This window comes from Labrus bergylta, chromosome 11 (assembly GCF_963930695.1).
Source record: "Labrus bergylta chromosome 11, fLabBer1.1, whole genome shotgun sequence".
Lineage (NCBI taxonomy): Eukaryota > Metazoa > Chordata > Actinopteri > Labriformes > Labridae > Labrus > Labrus bergylta.
Genome location: NC_089205.1, coordinates 1,684,928 through 1,711,566, shown reverse-complemented (window position 1 = coordinate 1,711,566; position 26,639 = coordinate 1,684,928). Strand labels below are relative to the sequence as shown.

At 38.4% G+C, this 26,639-nt stretch overlaps 2 protein-coding genes across 6 annotated transcripts in view; one reads left to right on the top strand and one right to left on the bottom strand.

The window, feature by feature from the left end:
- Positions 1-3,455, top strand: part of LOC109995359 (beta-galactosidase-1-like protein 2) — a 34,782-nt gene extending 31,327 nt beyond the window's left edge. Inside the window, exon 21 of the mRNA XM_065960740.1 lies at positions 1,248-3,455. Within this exon, the coding sequence (XP_065816812.1) occupies positions 1,248-1,324 (77 nt within the window). The 3' untranslated portion in view covers positions 1,325-3,455. The remainder of the gene's footprint in view (positions 1-1,247) is intronic.
- b3gat1a (beta-1,3-glucuronyltransferase 1 (glucuronosyltransferase P) a) overlaps positions 1-26,639 on the bottom strand; it is a 76,889-nt gene that overhangs the window by 6,118 nt on the left and 44,132 nt on the right. For 2 of the 5 annotated variants that reach the window (XM_020649044.3, XM_020649046.3), the window contains 4 exons: positions 9,421-9,589; positions 6,530-6,672; positions 4,081-4,152; positions 3,462-3,973 (listed from right to left, as the gene is read on the bottom strand). In XM_020649044.3, the coding sequence (XP_020504700.1) occupies positions 3,462-3,973; positions 4,081-4,152; positions 6,530-6,641 (696 nt within the window). In that variant the 5' untranslated portion in view covers positions 6,642-6,672; positions 9,421-9,589. The remainder of the gene's footprint in view (positions 1-3,461; positions 3,974-4,080; positions 4,153-6,529; positions 6,673-9,420; positions 9,590-26,639) is intronic. The other 3 variants (XM_020649045.3, XM_020649047.3, XM_020649048.3) reach the window with 3 other exon arrangements.

Sequence of the window (26,639 nt, the reverse complement as noted above, 5' to 3'; positions counted from 1 at the left end):
TATTTTGTTTTATTAGTTTCATGTAAACTGAGTAGCTTAAATAATGATAGAATTGTGATATTTTGCATTCTGATAATTGTTTCTCAGTGATTTCTGGGGTGTAAGCAAATGCAAAATCGTTAGAATATTTATATGTTCTTACATTTGAAGCAGACACTAAAGTAGACATTCTAATAACATGTCCCCCTTCTTTCTCCTGCTGATAGTTATTCTTAAAGGATGCGTTTGCGAACAGTGTGCTGGTTGTGCTGTTGGTTACAAATAGAACATGCCAACAAGTCAATAACTTTGTGGTTTGGGATGGAAACAAACTTTCCATATAAAGCCACATAACTCGTCAATTTCTTTCTACTTAATCTGTGAAAAATTCATTTTTTATGAACGTTTTGAATTTTTATTACACCGAAAACCAGTATGAGCTACAAACTGTGATAGAATTACTTTATATACTTTATACTCCACACTGCTGGTGTTAATACATACCTCCATTAACAATTTATTACACCAAATTATCTATACCACCGATAAGAAAGAACAATAATTGCAGTTAGATTTTTTTTTGCTGTTGCAGCGTATTGTTTTACCTGCTCTGAGGTCGACTGTCTCTGTGTCACTCTGAGGAAATAAAGCGTCACGCATGCAGCTCTGTGCTTCATCTGCACTCAAAAGAACTGTTGACATTTTCATCTGGTGCAATCTCGACGTCTTACATCCAGTCTTGTGTGTGTTTGAACCACAAACTATCATGTCAATGGTTTATGTCTTCTTCTTTTAAACACTCACTTGTTGTACATATACTGTATAAACAAACCTGGGCTTTATTCCAAGCATAACAAAACAGTTGTTCAAGGTCTATGGTCTTACCTCACTTAAACTTTTAAACAGTTAAGAGATTTGAAAGGATTTGAGCATTTTTTTAATTTGCTGATAATTTGGTTGTTCCCAGTGATTTTGAATTTGAGATTTTTGCTCAAAACTAAAAAAAGCAGCTTTGGATTACCAAAGTTGTTTATTGTGCTATAAACACCTCCGGCAGAACATCACATTTTCAACCCTGTCTCGACTATAGAAGGGTAATTTTAACTACTATCATTTGCGGAAGTATAAGAATGTCATATTGTTTTACTGTAGTTGAAGTCAACTCTTGCTTTCTATCTATCTGCTGTCACATTCTCTTTCTCCTTAATTGTTTTTCTATGTTTATCTTTCCAATTCCATTTCTACCCCCTCATCTCCTCTTCACTCAGGGCCATGTCTTTGGCCCATAAATAGGCCTGCTGGAGGTGATGGAGGGCCTCTGAGGGAGACGGAGCACTTCGGCTGATTCCCAGAGAAAGGTAATGACAGGCCTCGTCAATACCCGGCGCTCCATTTACTACAGACCCCGTCTGCATTACTAACAAGACTGGAGGCTAATACTCAGAGGACCTAGACCGTGTCTGCTCAGGTAATTCAACTGATGTCAAGATGGATGGCCTGAGATGTACTGATTACATGCCCAAACTTCTCTCTACAAGCTCTCCATCCCTGGAGGTCTGCTTGTATAGAGCTAAAAAAAAAACGCTTAAAGTATCAGAGATATTTTTTGTTGACCCTCCTTAGACTAGACAAAATGTCTGTGAACTATGGTTAGCAAGTGCTGAATATCATGTATTACGCTTAAAGTCTCTATATGTGATTTTTCACACTTAAATGTAATATAAATCAAGTATATCCTCTGAAAATAACTCTGTGAGTCATGACTGTCTACAATGGTGTAACACCCGAGTCCCACTGTCTGTGATGTTTTCAGAGTTTTCAGAGTCCTATCTTCAGTTTGTTTACATCGTCAGGACGGCCGGCTGACTCCTCCCCTCGTGTATAAAAGTAGTTTAATTGAGGGACTAGAGAAAAGAAGAATAACATACTGTACTCACTGCTTAACTGTGTTTCTAGATCACACTCATTTCAGGTAAATTTACATGCAGTGTGAAGATACCAGCATAATAAAGATCACTAGCATTAGCATGCTAACACAACAATGCAGCGCAAGTTGTTTTGGTTTCATGCTGGTGCTCAAGGTCGACATCTGCTGGATCAGAAAATCACATATAAAGCCTTTAAGCAGGAATGGATCAACTGAAAAGTATAATAATTATTTAAAAAAAATAAAGTTGACTTGTGTACGAAGACATCGATTCAATCATATTCCAAAAGAAGGAACTTAGCCTACATAAACAGTATTGAAAAACAGTATTGTGCAGGAGTTTTAACTTGAGCTGTGCACAAAATGACTGGATGTAATATGTTGCTGAGGGCTCGCCAGTTTTAGTTTTTCCGGATCAATCCAAAGCTCTCCTCTACAGCCAAATGGCTGCGCAGCTTTCAAATTTTCTGAACATGATAAACTGGCATGCCTCCCTGTTTCTGCTGAGAATTGAGAAATCTCCCAGGTCACCTGAATTACTAACTGTGCACATGGAACTCAAGTTTACATCAGTGGTGACGCTTCTGAAGATGGATTGGACCTTGAGAATAGAAGAAAATGTGAAGTGTGAAGTTGGAAGCAAAACCTGTGAGTTCCAAACTGTAGGGTTTGGTTCTTATGTTAGACAGAGCCTGATGCTAATGCATTGGAGTTATGCTTGAAGCTAGTTACCTTTGTAGATAAGAGTTAAGAATGAGGTGATTGTGTTATGACAAGGAATTGAGCAGGACATTCTTTGTAGTTACTCTGCATCTGATTAAATTACAAATGAAGGAGGTTTAATAACAGCCCACGAGCGCAATAAACTACGAACATTATACAGACGTGCAGTTTAAATGTAATAATCCCATAAACTTAACAGCAGTGGCCTACTACAAACATAATACGTAATTCTCTTTGAATATAATAGATTTCAAAATTGTAATAACTTACCACAGATGTAATGTGAAAATGAAAAAGGATCTTTGTGGTCATTGTTGTCTGTTTATTTACTTATTCACCGACAATGGGTTTGAGTCAGCTCATCAGAAAATATCATGGGTTTGTGAAGAGTGGGTCAGAGTAATTGCACACTGTAGACTGCGCATTAGCAAGTCCACCTTCCACCTTCTCGTACTATGTCTCTCTCTCTCTCTCTCTCTATCTCTCTCTCTCTCTCTCTGTAGAACATGACTGTAGTTTTATCATCTATTCTTGTTTATTTTTTTATTTTTTTGCATAAGCAAAATGCCTCTTGCAAGAATCATTTTCTACAGCAGGTTCATTAGTAATTCAACTTCAAGTTCATGCTATCCATCATTTGCTGTTGTCTCGACCTGCAAACTTGCACTCTCTAGTCCTGCACCACATTTTAAAACATGTTGTCAGATCAAGCCCTGCTGTCATTGAGCCTATTTTCTAGACCTTTTCCACCCATTTTATAAGTTTGTAAAAATGCATGAAATGAACAGCAGTACATTATCAGCAGGGTTTAACGTGTGACACCAGCTCTGACCTCTTCAAACAGCTCCAGGCTGTACGTGTTGTCGTCGTCAGCAAAGTAGACGATCCCAGCCTGGCTGCTGTTGGCGTTGAAGGTCTCCCTCAGCCATCGCAGGGCCAGATTCCTCTGCATAGTGCCCCGGGGGATTCTAGGATCCCGAGTGTCCCCCCGCAGCTTATAGTTCCTGGGTGTCTCTACATTGAGGTGGGTGTAGTTAAGCCCAGTTTCTCGGAGAAGTCGCGTCACGAGTGGCGTCCTCCTTTGCGAGTCCTCGACTAGGATCCAGTGCAGGTTGGGAACATGGAGGAACGTGTTCGCCAACCGCGTCAGCTCCGCCTTCTGCACCGGGCGACTGTACGTCGGGGTGATGATGTGGATGGTGGGCAGAACATCAGACCAGGGTGGAGGCCGTGTGTACACATACTCTGTCCTCACCACCTCCACTATGTCCTTATCTGAAGCACAGTATTCCTTAGAGTCCTGAGCCGGGCCGCCTGACTCCCTCTTCCCCTCCACACCGTCATCTGCACATTTGGGGGATAAGAAGACATGTAAGACATTAGTGCGACCTTGGGCTGCCCTTTGTATATTTTTCCTCAGGTGACTTAAACCCAATGGGGGTAAAGTGTACCTGAGAGCCGGTGGTGGCGGACTGCAAGCCTCTCTGGAATGATAAAGATCTCTTTTACTAGGTGGTGACAGGCTGCAAAAAGTGAAAGCAGGCACTGTGAGAGGATAACACAGCTGATGGACAGAGAGACAGCAAGAGCACAGGGAGAGGAGAGATGAGCCCGGCTATTCCCCGAGTGTTGCCTTAAGGCCTTTCTCAACACATTAAGAAAAATGCGGGTATGTAGGTCCAGTAGTCATGCCCTCTTTTTTTAAATTCAGACTCCACCACAGACTCCATTTCACTGCTTACTACCACTGTTCATTTCAGGAGGGGGGGTTGAGATGACCTTTAAAAGTATTTAAAACACTTTATTCTCCTGACATCTATAAACATGCAAAAATGCTATGATGACTATGGGCTGCGTCTTGCAGTTTGATTGCAACTATTTTCAAGGCTCAACTTGAGTTAGACCTCAATTCTTTTTTTAAGCGTGGACTGAACTTAAAGATCATACCTGCAGATTCAGTCCCTTGTTTTACATCCCTACTCAAGACATTCTTTTATAAAAATGCTTTTATTCTGTGATTTCGGAAGCTGCTAAGAGCCTCAGTCAAGGATCGCTGTTGTTTCTACAAGGTTGCTATATTCAGTGCCTCTAACATTTTACATTTTCCTGTTATGCCTTAATGCAAAACAAATCGCCCTTTGGAGATAAAAAAAAAAGTTGAAGTTGAAGTCAAATCAAAAATGCATGTTTCACGGGTGATTTTTACACTTTTATGTACACTAATAGATGCATGTAGGAAATGCAGATACAACCAGAAACTGATTAAAATGTATGAACTGCAATCTTAAAGGATTTCACATGTCAACTGATTTTCTTTCTTGCATTGATTTTTATTGAACATATATCTTTATTTTCTCATTTTTTGGGGAATGTTTTTCTAGAGTAATTCTATAAATACCTCACTGAGCTTGAGCTCTGTTTTTTCTACTTTTGTGATTATGTTGGAACATTTGAATTCATCATCAAAGATCACAGCAGCTGCAGCACTACAATGGTAACCTGTGTGCGACCATACCTTCTATCTCTCTCTAATGTCTTCAATCTGTGAGAAAGACAAAATACATTTGACTGTCTATGTGAGAATAAAGGTGACTGCTTAGTTAAGACCTGTAAATACATGAAAGAGAATCAGTCAGCTGGCACACATCGAGTCGACTCCGGAGTTTAAGGCTGTGATATTCTGGCCCGAGTGTTTTTTGGGTCATGATGAATAGAATAAGATAATTAAATCATTAGGCTTTTTAATGTCTTTTCATTGTGCTAATGGCAATCTTTTGTCACTGTTCTGCTCAAGCACCACTCACACCTCCAACATAAGGAGGATATCTCTGCAGCACATAGATTAACACAATCTGCTGATGGCCAGATGTTCAACGGAGGCTGCCAGGGAGCGCGCTGCCAAAATAAATATTCTCGCTTCTCTTTTTTAAAAGCACATGAAAGACAGCCTGTGTGAACAGCTGGGTCAAATGACACTGCCAAAAAGATTTCTTCTAACTTTATTTAGTTGTCACTTAATCCCATTAGATAATCAAATTACTAAAAAGGGTTTCATTGTTTTCAGAAAGACAAAGATTTACTTGAATAGTTTTTTGGATCTTTGTCATAGATTGTAAAACTGATCAGATTTAAAATCTAAAAACTATTCAATTGAACTGTTGTTTACTCCTTTTGTGTGTCTGACTGGTTTGTGTGGTTTGTGTAAACCTGTTTTGTTTGTTAGGCGCTGAATGTGTATTTTTGACTTTCTAATAAGAAGGCGAGAGCGTTATTGATTTGCTGTTTCTCTAATTTGAGTTTGTTTACTCTTCAGTATTCTTGACATTTTACACTGTTGGTTTATGGTCTCTGAGAAAAGCTCATGGGTGTGTGTACTAATGACTCAGACTGGGTGAGCAACCAGGATATTACACATGGAAGCAGAATATTCCATGTAGCTCAAGAAGCAGAAAAAAAACCCATCACTTCAAATTGCTTATTAGACAAGTCTCTGAAATGAATTTCCACTGGATATAAAAAGTGAAATCAGGGACTAGTTTGTATCTAGATGCATGAAACAAACGATGCTTTCCCACTATGAGAGTGTTTCATAACATCTTGTAGGCAAGCATGATAATAATTCAGACGACACAGACACGAAAACAGAATAGATGACTTGACAATTGTTCCTCTGTGTATGAAATATGATGCTAGCTCTTAAGTCTTCATCATGCATGTAAAAACACTGATGAGGTTTACAATAACTGGACAAGTGTTATTGAGCTCTGATGAAGCTGATGGTCATGGTTTTCCAAGCACCTCCAAATGAACGGCCCTGTTATCTAAACCTGAAGTGCAGTGTGAGGATCGAGGACCCACTTAAGGGTTTGATATTGCCGGTGAAGTGCGCTGCATGCGTACCCTTGCGGATGGCGAGGAGTGGAGCTATAGCGCTTTGGTGCCAAACAGTGATGAGCAGAGTCCAGGGTAACACGATCAACACGATGGCAAGAATATCTCTTCTCTTCGGCATCTCCAGGATTGGTTATTTGGCTCAACATTACCTGGAGAGAAAGATGGACGTGTTGACACTCAACAGATCAAGAAGCCATGGCAACCTTGAAAATAAAAATCAATGAATGTCAGAGTTTGTATTCATTTTTGCACTAAACAAACATTTTGACGCATGATCTACTCAAACAAACTGATATGTCTTTTGGTCTCAGGTATGAGGGGACAGATGGGTACAAGCACTCATAATTAACTTCCTCAGTAACACATGTAATAGGCTGTAGATGGCAGCAGCACTAATACAGACAAAAGTCTCATTCAGGAAAGTAAAAAAACAAAAAGAACTTCAGAGACACATATTGCGTTATAGTCTACTTGGAGATGTGAAAACAAAATAATATTCTGCAGCAGACGGAGCAACATTACAGCCTCACCAAAAGCAATAAAAGAGTGACATGATGGAGCAAGTAATGGTTTTAGACCTCTGCAGAAACCTCATAATTTTAAAGGTTATAAAATAATACCACCAAAGAAAGGAGGTTCACATCCACTGGAGGAGGCAATGAAAAAGAGCTTTTTGCCATTTGCCAGCCGGATGAGCTCATCTGTGCCATCACTGAGGACGGGGCAGTGACTTAATGCCCAATGCAAAAAAAAAAAGAATCATTGGCCAAATGGCAGGAAATGATGTCATCAGACTGCGGGGTGGACTGTTTGGCAAATTTGCAGAGTCCTAGATCATTTGGTTCAGCCTTGAATCCCTTTGAAAAATCTCATTGCAAAATAAAAGCTGTTAACTGGTAATTCATTCAAACCATTTATAATGATTTCAACAATGTGGTTAGAAAATGGCATTAAAGTAAGTGCAAGTTTACAGTTCACTTGATCTAAGTGCTAAAGCTGCATATACCAGTCAACAACTCTGCATCATGACTGGCTTATAGTCCATTATAATAAAGACATTGTATCAAAGAAATTGCTTTCTTGTTGTATTGCACAGTACAGAGATATAATACCAGCATGTTAATATACAATGTTACAATTCACTTAGCAGACGCTTTTATCCAAACATATAATTGTATGTTACATCAAAGCGATCAAACACTCCTGACGGACGTGCTGCTGTGCTACAATACGCTATGTTTGAAAAACTACTGACGGACGAGGACTCCAAAGACCAGGAGTGAATGCTAAACTAATGTATTCACAGATTCAATTTTTCATGAACGACAGCCTATAACTGTATTCTTACTCAAGAGTTTGCAAAAAGCTGAACTGTAAAGAACAAAAGAAGAAATTGATTTGCCTTATGTTGATTCTATATTGTCTGATATTGAGATGAGATGGGATAAAACATATTCAAACAAAAATGTTACCACACAGGCCTTCATCTAAAAAGACAAACTCTGAAAAAAGAAAACATTAACTTTCTGAGTTTCAATAAATGTTGTACCTTTATGTTTCCATAAGTTTAGAATTTGGTGTGTTTTCTTATTTGTTTGTCAGATGTTTCTTTGTTTCTATTTCGGCTCATTGTAACACACACATGTTCATTGAAATGAGTTACAGCAGACCTCCCTCCCTCTTGAGGGGTATCTCTCTCTTCCTCCTGCTCCGAGCACTAACTGTGAAAAAGCACTTTTTAACTGATCTGCTCAACTGAACAAAGGAGGAAGTAGACATACTGTGAGCCCAGGTGTTTGCAATTCACATTTTACACATGAGGAAACAAGTCATCATTTCCCAAAGTAATCCTGCTCCCACTGCTGGGGAAGGTGGCAGTATGGAGGCTATTGAACAATATGTAACAAATACACATTATTACACATGCATTCAAAAGCTGCAAAAGAAAACATTCCCTTTTTAGTCTATAGATACATAACCCATGTCTATTGTTCAATGGCACTGTGCCTATATGGTGTATAAGATGTGCATAGCAATGTTTGCCTTTTAAATCTCATGCCTATTTTTTCTTCTGTAAAGGAAAGGAAACATGTTTAGGTTATTCATCACAATATCTGAAGGCTTCAATAGAGCACAAAGACCCACAATTACTGAATTTAGCTTTCTTTTGCTCCATGATAGTTTGACTTCTTGGCCCTGTGCTTAGGCCCGGAGTAATGGAAGAGCATCATTCTTTGTTAGATTTACATATGGCTGGAAAATATTGGATAAAATTTGAGTTTTTTTTATTTCAGTTGAATTAAAATCAAAGCACAAGTCCCCCCCCCCCCCCCACCCCCCAAACACACACACACAAAAAGTAATAATAATTTAACCAGGGGGCTCATTTTGCAGTCACAAAATGCCTTGGTTTAACTTATTGGGGGTTCATAAAAAGTTTCCATATATGTTTGGGAGGACTAATATCAGATAGATTTAGAATGAATTAAAAATAAATGATTAGCCCAAATGATGCAGCAGAGCCCTAAAATCCTGACTTTTGTCCTCTTTCTGTTTTATAAATCAAGAATCCAAAACCCTCTATTTGTTAAATGCCCATGTCTTTCAAACTCCACGCTTTTACTTTGAAAGTTTGCTCTACATGTTTTCCAGTCAAAGCCCGGAAAACCCTGAGAGACATGACTATGACATCGTGCCTATTTCTAACAAAGCTCCTTTTAAATGGAAATTGACCTTAAAAAAAAATATATATATATATATATATATATATATATATATATATATATATATATATATATATATATGTCTTTCTCTGTGTCTACAGCACATGCCTTACATTTACAGTAGTTTGTATAAAAATGACCATAAAATTGAAAATAAAGGAGGTGGATGCTCACCCACAGATATAACTGGATTATGGCACCACTGGTGATGCGCAGCAGGAAAGTCCACACTGCATACTGGAAGAGCTAGTGCTGACGTTGTCCATGACACCTCAGCCAATCATTTCCTCTCCTGCTCCTCTGCCTTGTCTTTTCACACAGACAGGACAAGCTGGCTCCAGACCTGCAGAATAAAGACATTTCATTGAATATGATCAGTCATGCTTTGTAATGACAGATTGTGAGAGCTTCTGTGTTTATGTTTTTTGTTTAGTTTTTTACACTGTGAACCTTTATGTTGCACCTCATGAAACATTCAGGGACAGTCAGTCTGGTTTAAACAGAGCAGTTTGGACAGGGCCTGGGAGTCAAACGTCTTACAGAGATTCTTGGCGAAAACTTCCTGAGCAGTGTGGCTGTGTGATGTCTATCTATTATTTAACATCAGAGAGCCTGGGCTGAAACGTCAGCTGAGGAAAAACTGTGTCAGTAGAAAATAATGAACTCAAATGTAGATACACATTTGCAGATTCCCTCCCCCTGTGATACACTGCTTATAATTCTTAAATAATAATTATATATTGATGAGTAATTTTTCCTAATTAACTCCAGCACAGACACACTCTTAAGTGTTTTTTTTTTTTTCTAAGCATAATGTGGAAAACTGGAAGAGGGTTAGTCACAACTCTATACTTGCCAACAGTCTGGGGTGGGAGATGTTACAAAAATAAACTGGCATCATGTCTTATTCAAATACATCTGAGGGAACGCTGCTTCGATGGCGGCTTATGCTTCACTCAGCCTGTGATGACTGCATGCTGCATCAGCTCAGAAAGCGGATGGCTGCAGACTGTGTTTCCCGCGGCTTTGTAATAGAGACTCTTATAAACTGCTAATATGTAGGTTTTTGGGAAAGAACAGCAGGAGCCACAGAATAATTTCACTGTTGTATAAAGGGCAGAATTGCTTATGATCCAGTCATGCAGTAGGGGGTGTTTGCACTTGATGTTCACCAAATTTCAAAACAATCTATTTTCAGATTGCTGTGACTCATTGTCCAATTCCAGAAATTGAAGCATCATGCATCTGAGGCGACACATCAGTTGTGTGGAATAAAAGATGAATACCAGAAAATATTACAATAGGTAAGAATAGCTTCTGTATTGTTTGCATTTTATGACAGGGGCAAGCAAGTGCTGCTAGTGACAAATAAATGAGTAAACTTCAGCGATAGAAAAGCTGCAGTGCTGCTGCCAGCCTGGTATTGTCATGCGTGAGGACTGGCAATGACAATGTTGTCGCATTGATTTATGTAGGCTACAGCATTCCCCTCTTATGCCCATTGTGAGGGAGCAAAACAGAATGAAACAAAGCATAACAGTATAGTAGTCCTACTTCAAAAAACTGCCAAAATATCACACCCTCCAATAATTCACTGCAGCATCTTATTTCTGACAGTTAGAGAAACTAAACAACATGGCACATGCTGCCAGCAGCAAGAGATGGAACTCATATTTCCATTCTGTGCAGAATATACAAAAGCTTGTTTTGTTATATGAATGCATTTATGAAACCCCTTTGACACCATTTTTTTTTACCATTTGTTGTATGCAAGTTTAACCCTTTTTTACGGATAAGCTAACTTGAAATTAGCCGATTCTTTACATTTTAGCTAAGCTAGCAGCATTATTATGCGTATTAATGATGGATACTGTCTTTGTCCCTTGGTTTTACCTGGGACAAAAGGGGTGCATTTGCGGTTAAAGAAATGTCTCAACAACTATTGGAATTCATCATATTTGGTCCCCCCTTTATACATTTCAATGACAGATAAGTTTACTCTGTGTTGTGCTTATTTACTAATGATACCATGCTAAAACTTTAAACCATGATTGTGAGCTTGGCAAAGAAGTTAAAGAAGAGTAAAATAATTCAAATGAACACAGACGCAAATGAACACTGAATGCTAACATACTCATGTTTAGCTACCTTCTTAACATAAGCATGTTAGCATTGCTATTTTTTTGAACATGTTTGCTAGCTAAAATGTATAACTGAAGCACTGTCCTTAAATATCTAGCAGAATAAAAATGTTTCTCTTCGTCTACAGTACAGCTGAATACAATGCCTCCCTTGAAGTGGTAGAATGAATTACACATTTATGTTATTCATTGTTTGAAGGCTATTTCACTCTGTTTTTTGTTTCCATTACTATGAAGCCAAGAACAGTCCTCCATTGTGACAAACATGTTAGTATGAACTGTTAGCCCAGCCTCTGCGCCATACCAGCACCCACACGACCTGTTAGTGTCTATGGCACCTGAACTGTGTGAAGGAGCAGGAACACACACTACTCAGACTACAGCAGCTAATGTCAGATAATGAAGCTTGACAGCCTTTCACATGAGCACTCGTTAACGAACTGTGAAGAGAACACCTGCTGCTAATTAACAAAGAATTAAAGCAACAGCGCCATGTGTGAAAATTATTGTACTGATTGTTGAACTAACACTGATACCCCCAAAAGAAGAGGTGGGGGTTGGGCTGAAATGCTACATTTCCCCTGTGGTTTCCAGTATGTTGGATCCAATAAGGGAACTATTTGTTACACACAATAATTCCATTTCATTCTGTAAAGATAGTACTACTGTTTTTGAATTCTAGTATGCTTGTAATGCTGGATTTAAGGACTTTGTTTGACTAGATGTTCATTTGTAATGTCTCTGAATTATATCGCAGGTCAAATACCTTTATTTAAACGTCTTATCTCAAGCTCACTTCTAGATATCCCCAGATTTTAAAAATATGCAGGCCTAATGGTCTTCCTTGACTGATTGATCATTATTTTTTACAAAAAGTGATACCACTGAATTTATGTAATAACATGTTTACTTATGCCATGTTAGCTTCAGTTGTTTCAAGACCAATCTCGTAACCCATCAGCAATCATCGTCCTCACTTAGAAATCCCTCTATGTCCAGCTCCTCCGACCCCCTACACTCAAACAACACATCCTTAAACCAGCACTGGCCTGCTGTTCATACCACACAGCAACACACTGCATTTTGAGTTAAATCAGTTGTCGTTAGAATACGGTCAATGGCAGCTGGTATGTCAGTGCAGACCATTTTCTGCTTGCTTTATGATGTAAACACCAAAACCTGCTGAAACTTAATTGGTCGTTACAGCTCAAACTAAAAGTGCACTACAAATGGAATCAGGAACACTTCCCATGCTGAAAACCACACCCCCCTGTGTTAAATCTGTAAATTGAGATAAATCTGAGAATAAAATACAACAAAGATATTGAAAGCATGGGCCTAAGATTTAACATGATATTGTTATAAAATATCTCAAGTTGGATACATCCAAAGTACTACTTGAGTTAATGTTAGTCTCAGGGAAAGAAAACGTAAATAAAAGTATAACAAAATAAAGTCTCATATAAAAAACATATTTGTATTAAGTATTACAGAATACAATATTCAAATGTGTTGACATACAATGTTGTTAAGGCTATAAAGATACTTTATAGGCATTTAACAGTAAATTGATATTTTTTTCTTTTAACAATATGTTTATTGAGTTTTAAACATTTTTCCAAGACACACAATTACAATTAAATAAATTATAAGGAAAAATAAAATAAAATAAAATAAAAAATATATATACAGTATATATATATATATATATATATATATATATATATATATATATATACACATATATACACATGCACATATATACACATTTATAAATATGATAATACAAAAAAAAACAAAAAAACTTTAATTACAAAATGTTGCAACATTATTACTGTCCATATTACAGTAAATTTATAATTTAGCACACTCTCTCACATTGTCCTGTGTGTCACACATTCTCCCCTCTGTCCTCCCCTCCTTAAATTTTGCAAAACTGAGTCTTCAAAGACGGTGCAGACTGAGGCTCGCTTCCACGTTTGTAATCTAGTCTGCCTCTAACTCCTGAGCTCTCTCACCCTCGCACCATCTCCTATTTCCCAGGGACCAATAATAACATCTTCTTTTCTTTGCAAGCTTTGCTGCATTATTTTGATGTACTCTCCAGTCCACGGAGTCGAGATGCTCTCTTGAGACAGTGTGTCCTGTTGTGCTCAATCATCTCCTTTACTAAATACATTCATTGGTCTAACATCAACTTGGTGGAGCCCAGAACCATATCAGGGATATCTGAGGATTCTTAGAAGACAAGGCGTGATAGATCATTATTGATGCTTCTGTCACTGACCCCCAAAACCAGCATCACCTAGAGATGTTATTAAAAGTGAATTTTGAATGTTAGGGCATCGATTCAAACAGGCTTAATTGCTCCTGGAGTACAGTAAGCCAGGAGCAGGTGATCTATTGAGGCTTTCTCTGTTGCTTCTTAGTTCTGCTGTTACATTTTAGGGCACAGAATCATCACAAAGTTTAATAAATGTAGAGGCACTCATATTGTAATATCATATATAATATCATATTCAGTAATGTGAATGCTGAACTGTTCTTTATGTGTTACATTAATGTCCACTGGACTTTAAAAATGTATCTTCCTTACATGCACTCTGTGAGTAGTTACACACACTAAGATGTTTTCTCATAGTCCACTGCACAGCTCCTACATTTCACATTTTGTACATTTGTGTTTTTTATTTTTTATATTTTATATTTTACATTTTTAAATTCTATTTTATATATTGTAATATCTTCTTATACTGTATTATTTAAGTTGTTGCTAGTTCTGCTTTATTTCCTTGTTAATTGTTTAGCACCAATACACCAAGTCAAATTCCTTGTATGTGTAAATGTACTTGGCAATAAACCCTGATTCTGATTCTGATTCTGATTCTGGTTCTGATTCTGATTCTGATTGGGGACACAGGCACATTTTGATGTCATCTGACAGCTTACAATATATACATTAGATTTGTCTATAGGAACAATACACCATAAGGAACATGCAACAATCGTCATCACAATTTTAAAACCAACTCCAGTTTCCTATTTGTCAGTGAATATGTTTTGATTTTTAAATTCACATTTGTATAAACAACGCCTTAAGACCATTGTAAGTCTGATTTTTTTATATTGGTGTGCATGCGTCATAACCAATTTTATGTTTAGACTCCATTAATTTGTCATTCCACAAAAAGAAAGAAATTGTGGAATACAATAGATGAACAAAAAACAATTAGAGACTGCTTTGGTTGTGTGGATGAGAGAACAATCTGTTTTTAAGACGGAGGTGTACTGCAGCATTTTGAATCTGTGTTTTTCTCACAACATTTAAAATGATGTGTGTACAGAGGAGGGAAACAGAGGACATTCTGTAAAACCTCAGTTTCAAATCTCGAGTAAAATGAGAAAATAAAAGTGATCAAACTATCGATAATCTCTAGGTGTTTCCCTTCAATTAAACTATACAAATAAGAAGATCTTTAATGAGTTCCCTCGCCTGTGTCTTCTTTGCAGTAATTCATATTTTTGATTTGAGTTGAAAGAAAGGTCGCCTTTCATGCTAGTTTTGTGTTACTTCTGCCATCAATCCAATTCACACCTGCCATGCAACGAGTCTCTTCAAAATGTGATCCTCTCCTCATGAAACATGTGCCTGCAAAGAGTCCAGCTAATAATAGCAACGAGGGGAAGGAATGAGAGCTGCTGTATGAACACTGTGGTAGCCTGTCAAAGCAAAGAGCTCTGTTGTTTATGATTATTTCATATTGTGAGGGTTATTTGAAATCATGCTAACTGGATAAATAATGTACTAATTAAATGGACAAAGTCAGTAAACCTTGCGGTAATTATTCATCATAGTTTCCAAAGTGTGATTAAAAGATATATATATAACAAAACATGTTTAGTCTCTAACCTGCCAGATTTCTCTATTTCACGAGTTGCAGAGTACAGGCCTAGTAAGCCCAATCACTGTAAATGCCGTTTGATACAAAAAAAGATTTGCCAGAGGGTATCGCAGTAAGTGCTGTTTCTCATGCTTGATTTACATGAGGATGGCTGTTTAATTTGCAGGAAAACTTGAACAGCCCATTAGCTGTGAGCATTTGGCCCTGATTGATGGCCTCCAGTCCACGCCTGGATCAGGCTGCCTCAGCGATGATAAAAGATTTAAGAGCAGCAACCTTCAGGCAGGTTCTTCTTCTCAGCGGATATCTACAGGGAAAAGCCTAGCTCAGCCCCCCCCCCCCTTGACTTATTCAGACTAATTTATAGTTCAGCTCACCCAGGGCACATTTCCAATGCTGGACCCCGGGAGCGCCGTGCAGAAATCTCTACAGCTGACTGAACAGACTTGACGGATCTCCGGCCATGCAGGATTGAAGATGTTGGACACTGAGACGTGGACCTGCCATGTCGGGTCAGCTCCGATCAGAATAAAGTCAGGGGGGAGATGTCATTTTAGGGAAACCTCGGTGAACGGTGGGACAAAGAAGTGCACTGCCTCATAGTGTCTCCTCATTGCTGCTTCTGAAAAAACTGCATTTTATTCTATATATTTCATATAATCTATTTATTTAAAATATATAGATTAGACATACTTCTAATCTCAGAGGGTAAATTCAGTTTTACACTCATACATGCTACACACATACAGTAGGCTAGGAATACCCCCCAGGATCTCTTTGAGCAGGCTACAATCACACAGGCCAACGGCATCTTATCGGACACTTCCCATATATTGCACTCTGAATATGTTTTGTTGAACTCAGGGAGAAGGTTCAGGGTTCCTCTGTGCAAACACAACCGCTTCAAAAACTCATTAGTTCCTTTCTCAGTTAAGCTCATTAATGAGTGAAAAATAGAGGATGAAGGGAAAAACAGGAGGCCCCCAATGTAGCCATGTGTATGAAACCGTAAGCGTTTGGAGTGGCATGTGTACATGTGCACAGTGTGCATGTGCATGTGCCTGGGATTGTAGGAGTGAGTGTGTGTGTGTGCATGTGTGTATGTGTAGGGATACTTAAGCAGACGCTTGGGTAAACTGTAGCAGGGATGAGCTAATGTTTTTGCACATTTGTAATTACTGTTTTTATATTGTTTTGATGTATTGTCCATGCAGCAATTTCAACAAATGTCTCCCTAGGTAGACAAATAAAGAAACCTTGAACCTTGAATACACACACATGCACAAACAGGATCCTGTGGTCATGCCTCAATGGAAAAGATGTCAGAGTGAGGGGCTTCATTTAAAAGAGGGTCCGAGCAGTTCAGTGCTTTGCTCAAGGGCATATATTGGGCACCCAACATATTGGATTTATTCAACTTGTTTTCAGAAAATGTGAAATGTATTTATCTTTTTAGCAAATTGAAGTCTCTAAAGACATGATGCAGTGCCTATAGGTCTACCACTGTATGTAAAGACTAACTTCCTATACAGATAAGGCACAGTTAAGTCCCATCACCTAGAACAGAAAGGGAAAATAAATAACCGCTGTTTGTTGACTGTATGGTTTTCAGGTGACCCTCATTCATCTGCTAGCAAAAAATTAAAATGCCCCAAAACTGCTGGATAGTAGGCTGCAACAACAACAGGGTTATGAACCCAAAAGCTAGATTTCTTTTTTGAGCATCTGAATACAGAAACTGGACCTGTAAGAGGACAACTTTAGATGCAGGCAGTACAGACATCAAGATAAGAACTGCAGGATTATGGCTTTTAAATTCAAAACTGATTACTTTTATCCTATTTTTCTTCACACTGCTGGCAGTTTACCTGCTTTTGCACCGCTCCCACAGATGTGATTTGGTTTAACATATAACATAGCAAGCGATATCAATCATGCAGCAATGGTATTTGTTGAAAATTATAGTTAATTGATAAACTACAACCTATGGGTGGGGGTATGATTCATGAATGTTAACTTCAACAGTTTCTAACAATGAAAAGGAGAGTGCAGTGCTTAACTCATTAAAATCTTTTGCCAGGGAGGGCATTGATTTCAACTGCATGTGACATGTCTCGCTCTGTGAAACAGGCCTATTATCCCTCGGCATAAGGCCAAAGGTCGGCAGCGAGAGCTGCAAGATTCATTAGCTAATTAAAGCCTGCTTTATGAGAGAGAGAGAGAGAGTTCAGGTGTTAGACTCTCTTCTGCACATTCTCACTCTCTAGACTTCAACATACTAGCACAGCTGAGTTCCTTAATGACGGTTAGACCATGGATTCCCCTGCGTCAGAGTCCCCCCAATTATATGCTCTTGTGGAGGGAAAATATATATAATAATTAATCCGATCATCACTAATTAAACCTAGGAGATTTGATCTAATATAAGTGACAGTGTAGCCAATAGTTTTAATTAGAATATGAGAGGAAGAGGAAAAACCAAGAGAGATATGTTAAGACTTTCCTTATGAGAATCCTTATGAGATTCTTTGATAAGAAACAATCCGTTATTGTTTAATAATGGATCAACTTCATTGGACATGTGAAAGGAATCAGGAAATTCAAAGGTATGAAGCAGGGTTTGACATTATAAATGGTAAATGGACTTGAGCTTATAAAGCGCTTTTCTAGTCTTCCGACTACTCAAGGCGCTTTTACACCACATGTCACACCCTTTCACACACTGATGGTAGTGGTCGCAAAGTAGTATCATCCATCAGAAGTAACTAATCCCATTCATTCACCACCACTAAAGCAGTGGGAGCAAGACTAGATCCTGGTAAAGATAAAAGTTAAAAGTTAAAGCATCTTAGCCCTTAAGAGAGCTCCTCAAGTAAAGATCTAAGTATGAAGAGTTTCTCACAGAGAAGACAGAAGGAGAGATTCCAGATGTATCACAGCCTCATATTAATATCAGATAAAGTAGACTCTAACAGTTAGCAGCATGGTGAATAAACATGAGCACATAAATATAAGAAAAATACACAATATTTTTATAACTAGAGCTCAATTAATAAAATAAAAGTTGTAATTTAATCCTGCATCACAAAGGTTTAAGAGTAAATTGGTGACTGTTATTTTTCAAATCAAAAGTAACGTTCCTGGGCCAGTGATCTTTGAAAACTAGTGACCCTGTGAAAGGAGGGCCACTGGCAAATTTAACTTAATGTCAACCCCTGGTATGAAGGGAATATTAAAATATCTTTCCGGATTTGCTTCAGCCATAAACTGAAACATACAATTTAGGAGTGATTGCATAAAAAATAATCAGGCGTCTATTGTCAAGTATGTGTCATACATACTTGTATGAATTGAAATCAGAGAGAGTGTTGTGAGAAAATATGTGTGCTCAGCAAAAGCGTCCCCAGGATAAGGATCATGTTATAAGAATACTTCTGGTGTGAAGGCATCATCATATCATAACTTATCATAACAATTATGGACTCAACACACACATGTCTGCTCATGTCTGTCTCTGGTGTTTTCCTAATGACATAATTAGTCAGAGTGTTGGTATATATGAAGTCCCTCTATGACAAGCTGTCATTAGCATTGAACCTGCCAGTAAAAAATGCCCCCCCAGGAGACAGCTCATTTGAGGAGGAGACTCATTTAATCGCTCTGGTAATTAGTGGAAGGATACATTGTTATTATTATTTATGTTATTATTATTATTATTATTAGTAGTAGTAGTAGTATTATTGTTATTATTATTTTCAAGGCTTACCACACATGTGACTCATTCCTTTAGCTAATGCCTTATGTGGTATTGTCTCATGTCATAAAGCCTATTGCCCTAAGTGTCATAGATGATGTACTTGCTTTTATTATTAACTCATTTAGGACCGCAGTGCAAATGCTGCGGGTAAACTAAACAAGCAGAGACAATCATACCTTTCCTAAGTATCTGTTTCCTGCTACCAAACAGAAGAAAAAAATGCTTTTACTACTGAATCATTTCATTATTTATTGCAGCAGTCTGAACATGCACTTCGGTGTATATTATTATTTCTCAATCTATATTTTAGTTTGAAAAATGTGCACCACTTTCACACGAGATATCTTCAAAACCCACTTGTAAGCACTTACATGTATGGATCTGTGGTCAAATGTCGATTAGGTTATCATGTGTAATGCACGTCAATTTTAGTAGCAAGTCAGCATAGTTTCCTTCTCAATGTTCAAACCTTTGACATATCGTCCCCCAGCATTCATATAGGATAGGATAGGATAGGATAGGATAGTACTTTATTGATCCCCAGAGGAGAAATTCGGCGTTAAAGCAGCACAGACAAGAAAGCTCAAATACACATTAAATGTTCTGGTGTTTGTTAGCTTTTCAATCATTGCTTATCTCCGACGACTATTATTTGTCCTTCTATTTTGTTTGCGCTACTATGCGCAGTTGCATTCAAAGAGCACCCAGGGGCACAGAAAGATGACACCGACAGAACAGTGTTGACACAGCAGCTGTGTGCCTGCTGATGCTACATTACAGAGGTATCACTGAGTCAACAGAGCAATGACTTTGCTGAGATAAAGAGCACTGTGGTGACTGACGGCATGTCCTCTCAGGCAATGCTGTCACCAAATTCATAGCTGGCTTTAAGCTTCATGGGTGCTGTGCAAGCCCCTGTGAAAATACAGTTCACAGTTACACGGCGATGATAATAGGGAAGGGATCGGACTTCAAATAGCATAGTTACCAAATCTAAAATGTAACTTCTTCAGATGTGTTTTAACTTACACATGCAGAGAGTAGCCTACAGTGTGGTTGATTTTTTGCTAAATGCAAAAACAGCAACTTGAGCAAACTAACAGGTTTGAACTGCTGTTGTTTAACCAGATGATCCAATACTGACAAAAAAGATAATTTGCTTTTGAGATTTTTATAGGAAAATCAATATCACTTATTAATTCATGGTTAATATGCCAGGTCAGGACATTAGCTTAGCTTAGCTAAGCACAAAGACTGGGGACAGGGGGAAACAGCTAGCCTGCTTATAATCCAATGAGAACTGCAGAAAGATTTGGTTATTCATTTACAGGAACTTTTATTGGCTGTGTTCTGCTACTTGTTCTGTGTTTCAGGTCGCAAGGAAGCCAGCAAGGAGGAAGTACCTGAGCCTTACAAAAACAACCTGCTTCATACATAACCCGTGTAATAATGCAACTTGAAGTTTTTTTTATCTGGTCTTGAAGACTAATGATTTTAAGTAAAAAAAATAATGAGCTCTAGAGGTACTTGTATGTAGATTTTGTTTCCTCAGGTAAGAGCTGGGGAGGCTGTTTTCAACCTGTTCCTTGTGTTTGTTCTGAGCTGAGTTAATTGGCTGTTGGCCTAATATTCACAAGACGCAAAAGGTATGATATTAATCTTCTTGCTTGAAAGACAATACATTTATAAAACAATATTTCTAGCTTACATGGTGAACTTTAGGAAAGCAGGAACCTTTTCATATTCTTACAGTATTTGAACTGGCACTGTACTGTATCTTTGCTGTATACCACATAGTGTCATATTGCACCAAAAAAAGGCAGCAACCATTATAATTGTTTCCCCTTTTGTTTGAATCTGACACAGAGGTGAGTCATTGGTGCAGTGCCTCTTCTCGTGACCATAGTGACAAGTCACACTCTAACTAGAGTCAGCTCCCTTTTAATGGTGATCAATAGAGTTAGGCTGAAGGAAACCTTCTGGATGAGGGGTTGGCTGAGGGAATAGTTGAGGTGGATCGGCCCAGTTTCTGTAATGAGGTCCCTCGGGGCTGCAACATTATGTGTGGAAATGGTTCAATTAGGCCATCCAGCTCCAACTGGAAGGGAGGGTTGGACAATAACAAAGTTAGAGGGGAGGATATGGAGGGGACTGAGCCATAATCAGGTTTTTTCAGAGCTGGATTCTACACTTCTTGCAATGCTCAGTATCAGCTGTTCAAAGAATATTCTTCCTTCCTCCAGTTTAAAGACCCTTGTTATTGCACAATGGATCCTCCTAACGTCTTCTCACATTTAAGCACAATAATGTTGATTCGTGTTTTTTAAGTCACCAGCTTTCAGTACTTGGCATCAGATGCCAATGCATGCATATTTCATTTGAATAACATCTCAGTCGGCCTGCAGTCTGTGGATTAGATTATCATAATTACCATACTTTCAGCCTAAGTGAAGCCTTGTTCAGTCACAAAAATATTCATCACATCCTCTGTACTGAAATGCAGATAATCATTTGATTTCTTGGTCATGAACCTCTTGGAAGTTACACATCATCATGTGCTAGATGAATTTATCCAGCAGAGTTTGGCTGACCCCTCTGGCCTGTTGACATTTTATATAGCACAAGGATATTTGCCGGATGGTTGGAGTGTAAACATTGAGCGAGAGGAAAGGTCATTGGCTTAGCACAATCTGGATGTAATCATGTAACATTGACAAGTATTTACAGGAACTAATTGTCCCATCTTCGTCATGGAGGTGTTAGACATACTGTATACCTTAGTTCAGGTATGACAACGATTGATTTTACTTTCAATAGATTTCTGAACAGCTAGTGTTTTAGAATGGTTATTATTCTGTCCATGCGTTTTTATTATTATCTTACAAGAAAAGATCCCATCTGTTATATCACTCTAGAAAGAAAGACAAAATGATGTTGACAGAGTTAAGACAGGTTTGAGCAGGAAGTATTTTTCTTTTGCCTGTTCTAACTCCAGCTTTATGGATAACTTCTGGTTGAACAGTGAAGAGGATATTTACTATCTTATTTATGCTCAGTCTCTAGTACAATTCAGACGGACACATAGATTTGTCATTTGTCTGATCTTTGCTTGTGCAGTCTGCAGACACTGAAACATGCATTAACTAGATAATAAAGATGCATCTTAGAAGTGGGTCACACTGAATGGGCACTTCCATTACAGACTGAGAGGAACTTTCCCAGTGTATTACCTGATGGCCTTTAGCACCAAAAGTGTTTCACTATGTAGCTATGATTAAGTATCACATTCGCTGCCCACAGCTGTAAACCAGACGATTGAAGAGGACATTGATACAAACCTTTTCTGCTCCTGACTGAGACTATATTTACAAAAACAAAAGTATGGCTTAATGGAAGCTTCGATCAGACCAGTGTTTCCCCTATCATTGTATTAGGGGGGGCCGCCCGCCCCCCCTGAAGATCAAGTAAAAAAAATAAATATATATATATATATTTTTTTTATATATATATATATATATAAAAAAAATATATATATATATTTTTTTTTTTTGTAGAAAACATTTTACAGTGGGAATTATGTCAAAATTATTTACTCAGAGAAAGAATACAAAAAGCCAGTACGGTATTAAAACTCTGCAGTAATGACCTTCAACAGAGCTGAGATGCTAACTAAGGGGAGGCTACTTTTTCATCTTTTAATATATGAAGGCTTTCGAACAGTCAGGACACTTCCATCTTACTAACACTGGAGTCCAATTTAATCATCTCTATATGTAAGATGCCACAGGATTTTGTCTGTTTGAGTCAACCTTAGTTTCATTTAAATTGGGACACTGAGAATCTATTCTCTCATCCTAACCAGACCCATAGAAATCACAGTTTATGCAGTATACAGGAGGTAGTTTTGGATTCCCCTGACAAACTATTGCAGTCCATCTTTGTTCTTGCGTGTGTGTGTGTGTGTGTGTGTGTGTGTGTGTGTGTGTGTGTGTGTGTGCGTGTGCCAATTTGCAGCTGCGCTAGCAATGCTCATGTGTTTGGTACTGATATAACTCAAAATGTAATTTCTAAATCAAATTTGAAGGCTATTTTTAGCACCATTTGAACCTGATTCTTACACAACAGCTCAATTAAACTGTGTTAGTTGAGATGTTTTAAGCCACAGTGAATTGCTTCATCACCTGTTCCCTTTCCTCCTCTCCAAATTCCAACTACAAACTTCTGTGTTTTTCAGGCTTAAGGCGCTGACACACCGAGCAGACTGCAGAGAACAAGTGGCAACGAAGGCTGCCTGTGGCATCGGCGCACGATGCCTTTTGTCCTGGCTAAAAAGTTGCACACACCGCAAAGACTACAGCTGACAGCTAACCACCACGTACGCTCTGCTCATGCGCGAGAGGCAATAACTCTCCATGCCAGCAGGCGGCGGTAGTCTGTAATCATCATTCCAAAAAGGGGAATCCGTAAGAGGAAGAACGCAGATAAATAAACTGTTGTTGTGGTATGAGAAGACAATTTTCTCGCCGCTGTTGCTCAGCACTCATAATATAGGTACTTCTAATCGAGAATTATATCTGATAAAAAATTGAAAATGGCGCTGGCGTTGTCAGCTCTTGGTCTTTTATTAGTGGAACAAGAATAGAAGAGGCGCTTCCGTATTTCTTCTCGTGCACTGGCTCTCCTGTTTCACTTTAGCTGAACAGTCAATCAGAAAGATTCCTACCCCAACCGCGCCGGCGGAGCTCAAGCCGATTCAACATGTGGAATCGGCCAAAAAAAGGCCAATTGGGGCCGGTATAGCGAGCTGGTCTCACCGCAAAAAGTAGGGCGACAACTGCTCACGTATGGGGAGACTTCTTTACAATAATTAAATGAATCACATTCTGAAAATAGGGATTGAAAATCAATTCTTCTTCTTCCAAACATTAGACACCCTACATATTGTAGCCTACCCTTATGTATGGTTAGAAAATAGAGCAATGATGGCCTTCAGGGGTTTGTTTGGGCAGGGGGAGACGATCTTGGCGTATCCTTCTTGCTTCCCAAAGGAGACTGTGCAAATCTGCAAAGTTGTGCTTCAGTTAAGGCTGTTGTCCTGCTAACTAATGCTAGTTGGCCTGGCCTGGGGCTGTCTTCACACTTACACACCCTAACAGGCTGATGTGGTCTGATGGGCTTCGGGCTGATTTAAGCTCTTTAAAAGTCTTCTGGACCTTACTGTTTGTATGTGCAAGCAAGTGAAAAAGTTTTTATTTTTGTCTAGGTTTTTGTGGGTGCACATATAGTTGTATTTTGTCTGATGTGTTGGGTTTCATCAGACATCTCAATAACAACATTCAGAGTTCCCCGGAACCTGGCTGAGTCTTAGAGCAGTCCTAGGTATCTAATCTTCCTGGGGCTCACTCTGTGCAGGTATCAGGGCTGCAGCCAGCTGGCTTATGGATAAATCAGGAAATGTCTGGGAGACTGAACCACTTATTTGGGTCATGCTGGTTTTTGGTGGAATGGACTTGTTCACATGCTGAACTTTCAATGATCTGCTGTGTTCATTCTGGTCCTGTTCTGTGCTTAAAAAGAGTTGTTCCTCATCATGATTTGGCCTTCTGTTCTGTGTTTGTTACTGAGCCATACAACTCCTCTGTGAGTGGTTTACACTCCAAAATCAGGTTGCTGTGCACTGAATAATTCAGTGTTTAAGAGGGAAACGTTAAGAGACATTTCTTATGATAACAATGAGATTGCCAACAGTTGCATCATAAAACAACACTTTTTTTTACTCCTTCCAGCCTCACAATATGACTTTTACCATGTCTGAGTAGTACAGCGCAAGTGTCCTTGCACGCATCATATTTTGCTTTCCAGCTCTCAGCTGATTCACACAGTAATTTAATTTTTAAAAAATCCTTTAGTATGAAATATATTTACAAGAATGTTGTTCATATTCACACACTTCTTCTAGTTTTGAACGTTTCAAAGAGGTTATGGATTTAAGTATTTGGCACTTAATCATCGAGTTCATAGGTCTGCCTTTGTTCAAACTATATTTAGAAAAGGATTTGTGGAGCATAAGGTTAAGAATGCATTGAAACTTGTCCTCAAAGCATTTTCATGTAAGCTGCTTTTTAACACCTTTTTTTTTAGGCCAAACATTTTAAGCTTGTATGGCTTGCAAGTATTAATGCTAAATACAATTACCAGTGGGACAAACATAATTGTAGTTTAGATGTAAACCAAGTATATAATGGTGCTTTTAAAACCTCCCCAAACAACCAAATGTGTGCTATTATCTTTGAAATACTTATTTCCCCTAAGTGTTAACAATCACATATAATGATTGTGCATCATGCTTGAAATTCCATCATTAATGTAAATAATTCAGCAGTGCATGCTCCAAAATTTAAATGAGAATACGTAGCCTGTAGGACTTCTGCGTAGTAGAAAGAGTGTGTGCATCAAAAGGCATGTGAACTGCTGCAAAGAAATAGATTTAGCGGTTATAATTATTATTATAACAAGTAACAAGCGTAACAAGCTTGCCCTGTAAAAATATAAGAAGGAATTGCAAAGTTTTCCAAGTTTGCAGTTATAAGGGGAAACAAATCAATTGTTTGATTTATTTATTCATTTTGGGTAGACACTTTCTCACTTAATAATTTATGTTCCAATTTCTTGTTCTACAAAAACCCAGGTGTGTAGTGGGTTTATCATACAGGGCAAGGGAGAGTTGCAGAACGCTAGAAAAAAGAAAAGGAAAAATCATTCATGGTTAATAAGAAGGTTGGGTAGAACTAACAATTGCTCTTTCTGTTGATAGATCGGGATATCATTTTACTGTAAGTTAATCCAAACATAAACTGCACTGTTCTGTAGTGATGTTCCACTGTTTAAGACGTCACTCTGGATCCTGCCTATAGAGACGTGATGATGTAATAAAAATATAATAATGGAGCACAGCGTAAGTTTAAGCAGGAAGCACTTCCACCATCCCCCTGCTGGTGATCAGCTGATTTTGGGCGTTAACTCTTTAAGTAATGATCCAACCAGCCACCTATTTCACCCAATCATCCTGCTGCTTGTCACATTTTAAAACCTGTTTTCTCTCTACTAAAGTCAGTTTGTCATTCCAGTGAGATCGCTGTGACCCTCCTCCACCCAGGTCACCTCCATTCCAGCTCAGCAGAGTTCAGATACAGCCTCAGAAACCCACTCCTCATCACATCCTGCATTCTTTTATCATCATCACCACCACCAGTCTCTAGACTCCACAGGGGGGATATCCTATCCTGCTGTCAGCCTCTCTACCCCTCTGACTGCATGAAGTCATCATGACGGAGTCTAATCCACAAAAACATTGCATATTTATATTTTCCTAAACTGTTAAATTAAAAATGTAAACTCTTACTTAAGTCACTCCTGATTGAAATATAGGAATATAAAAAGTGAAAAATGCCTGTAATAGATAGATTCAACTCATGGCGCTGTTTTGGTATAAAGAGTTGTAGAGATATATTCACACATTTAATATGCACTGCTACTTGAAAATTTGTGACTTTAAGCCCAGCACACGGCAAAAGAGGACTCATATTGTAGGTG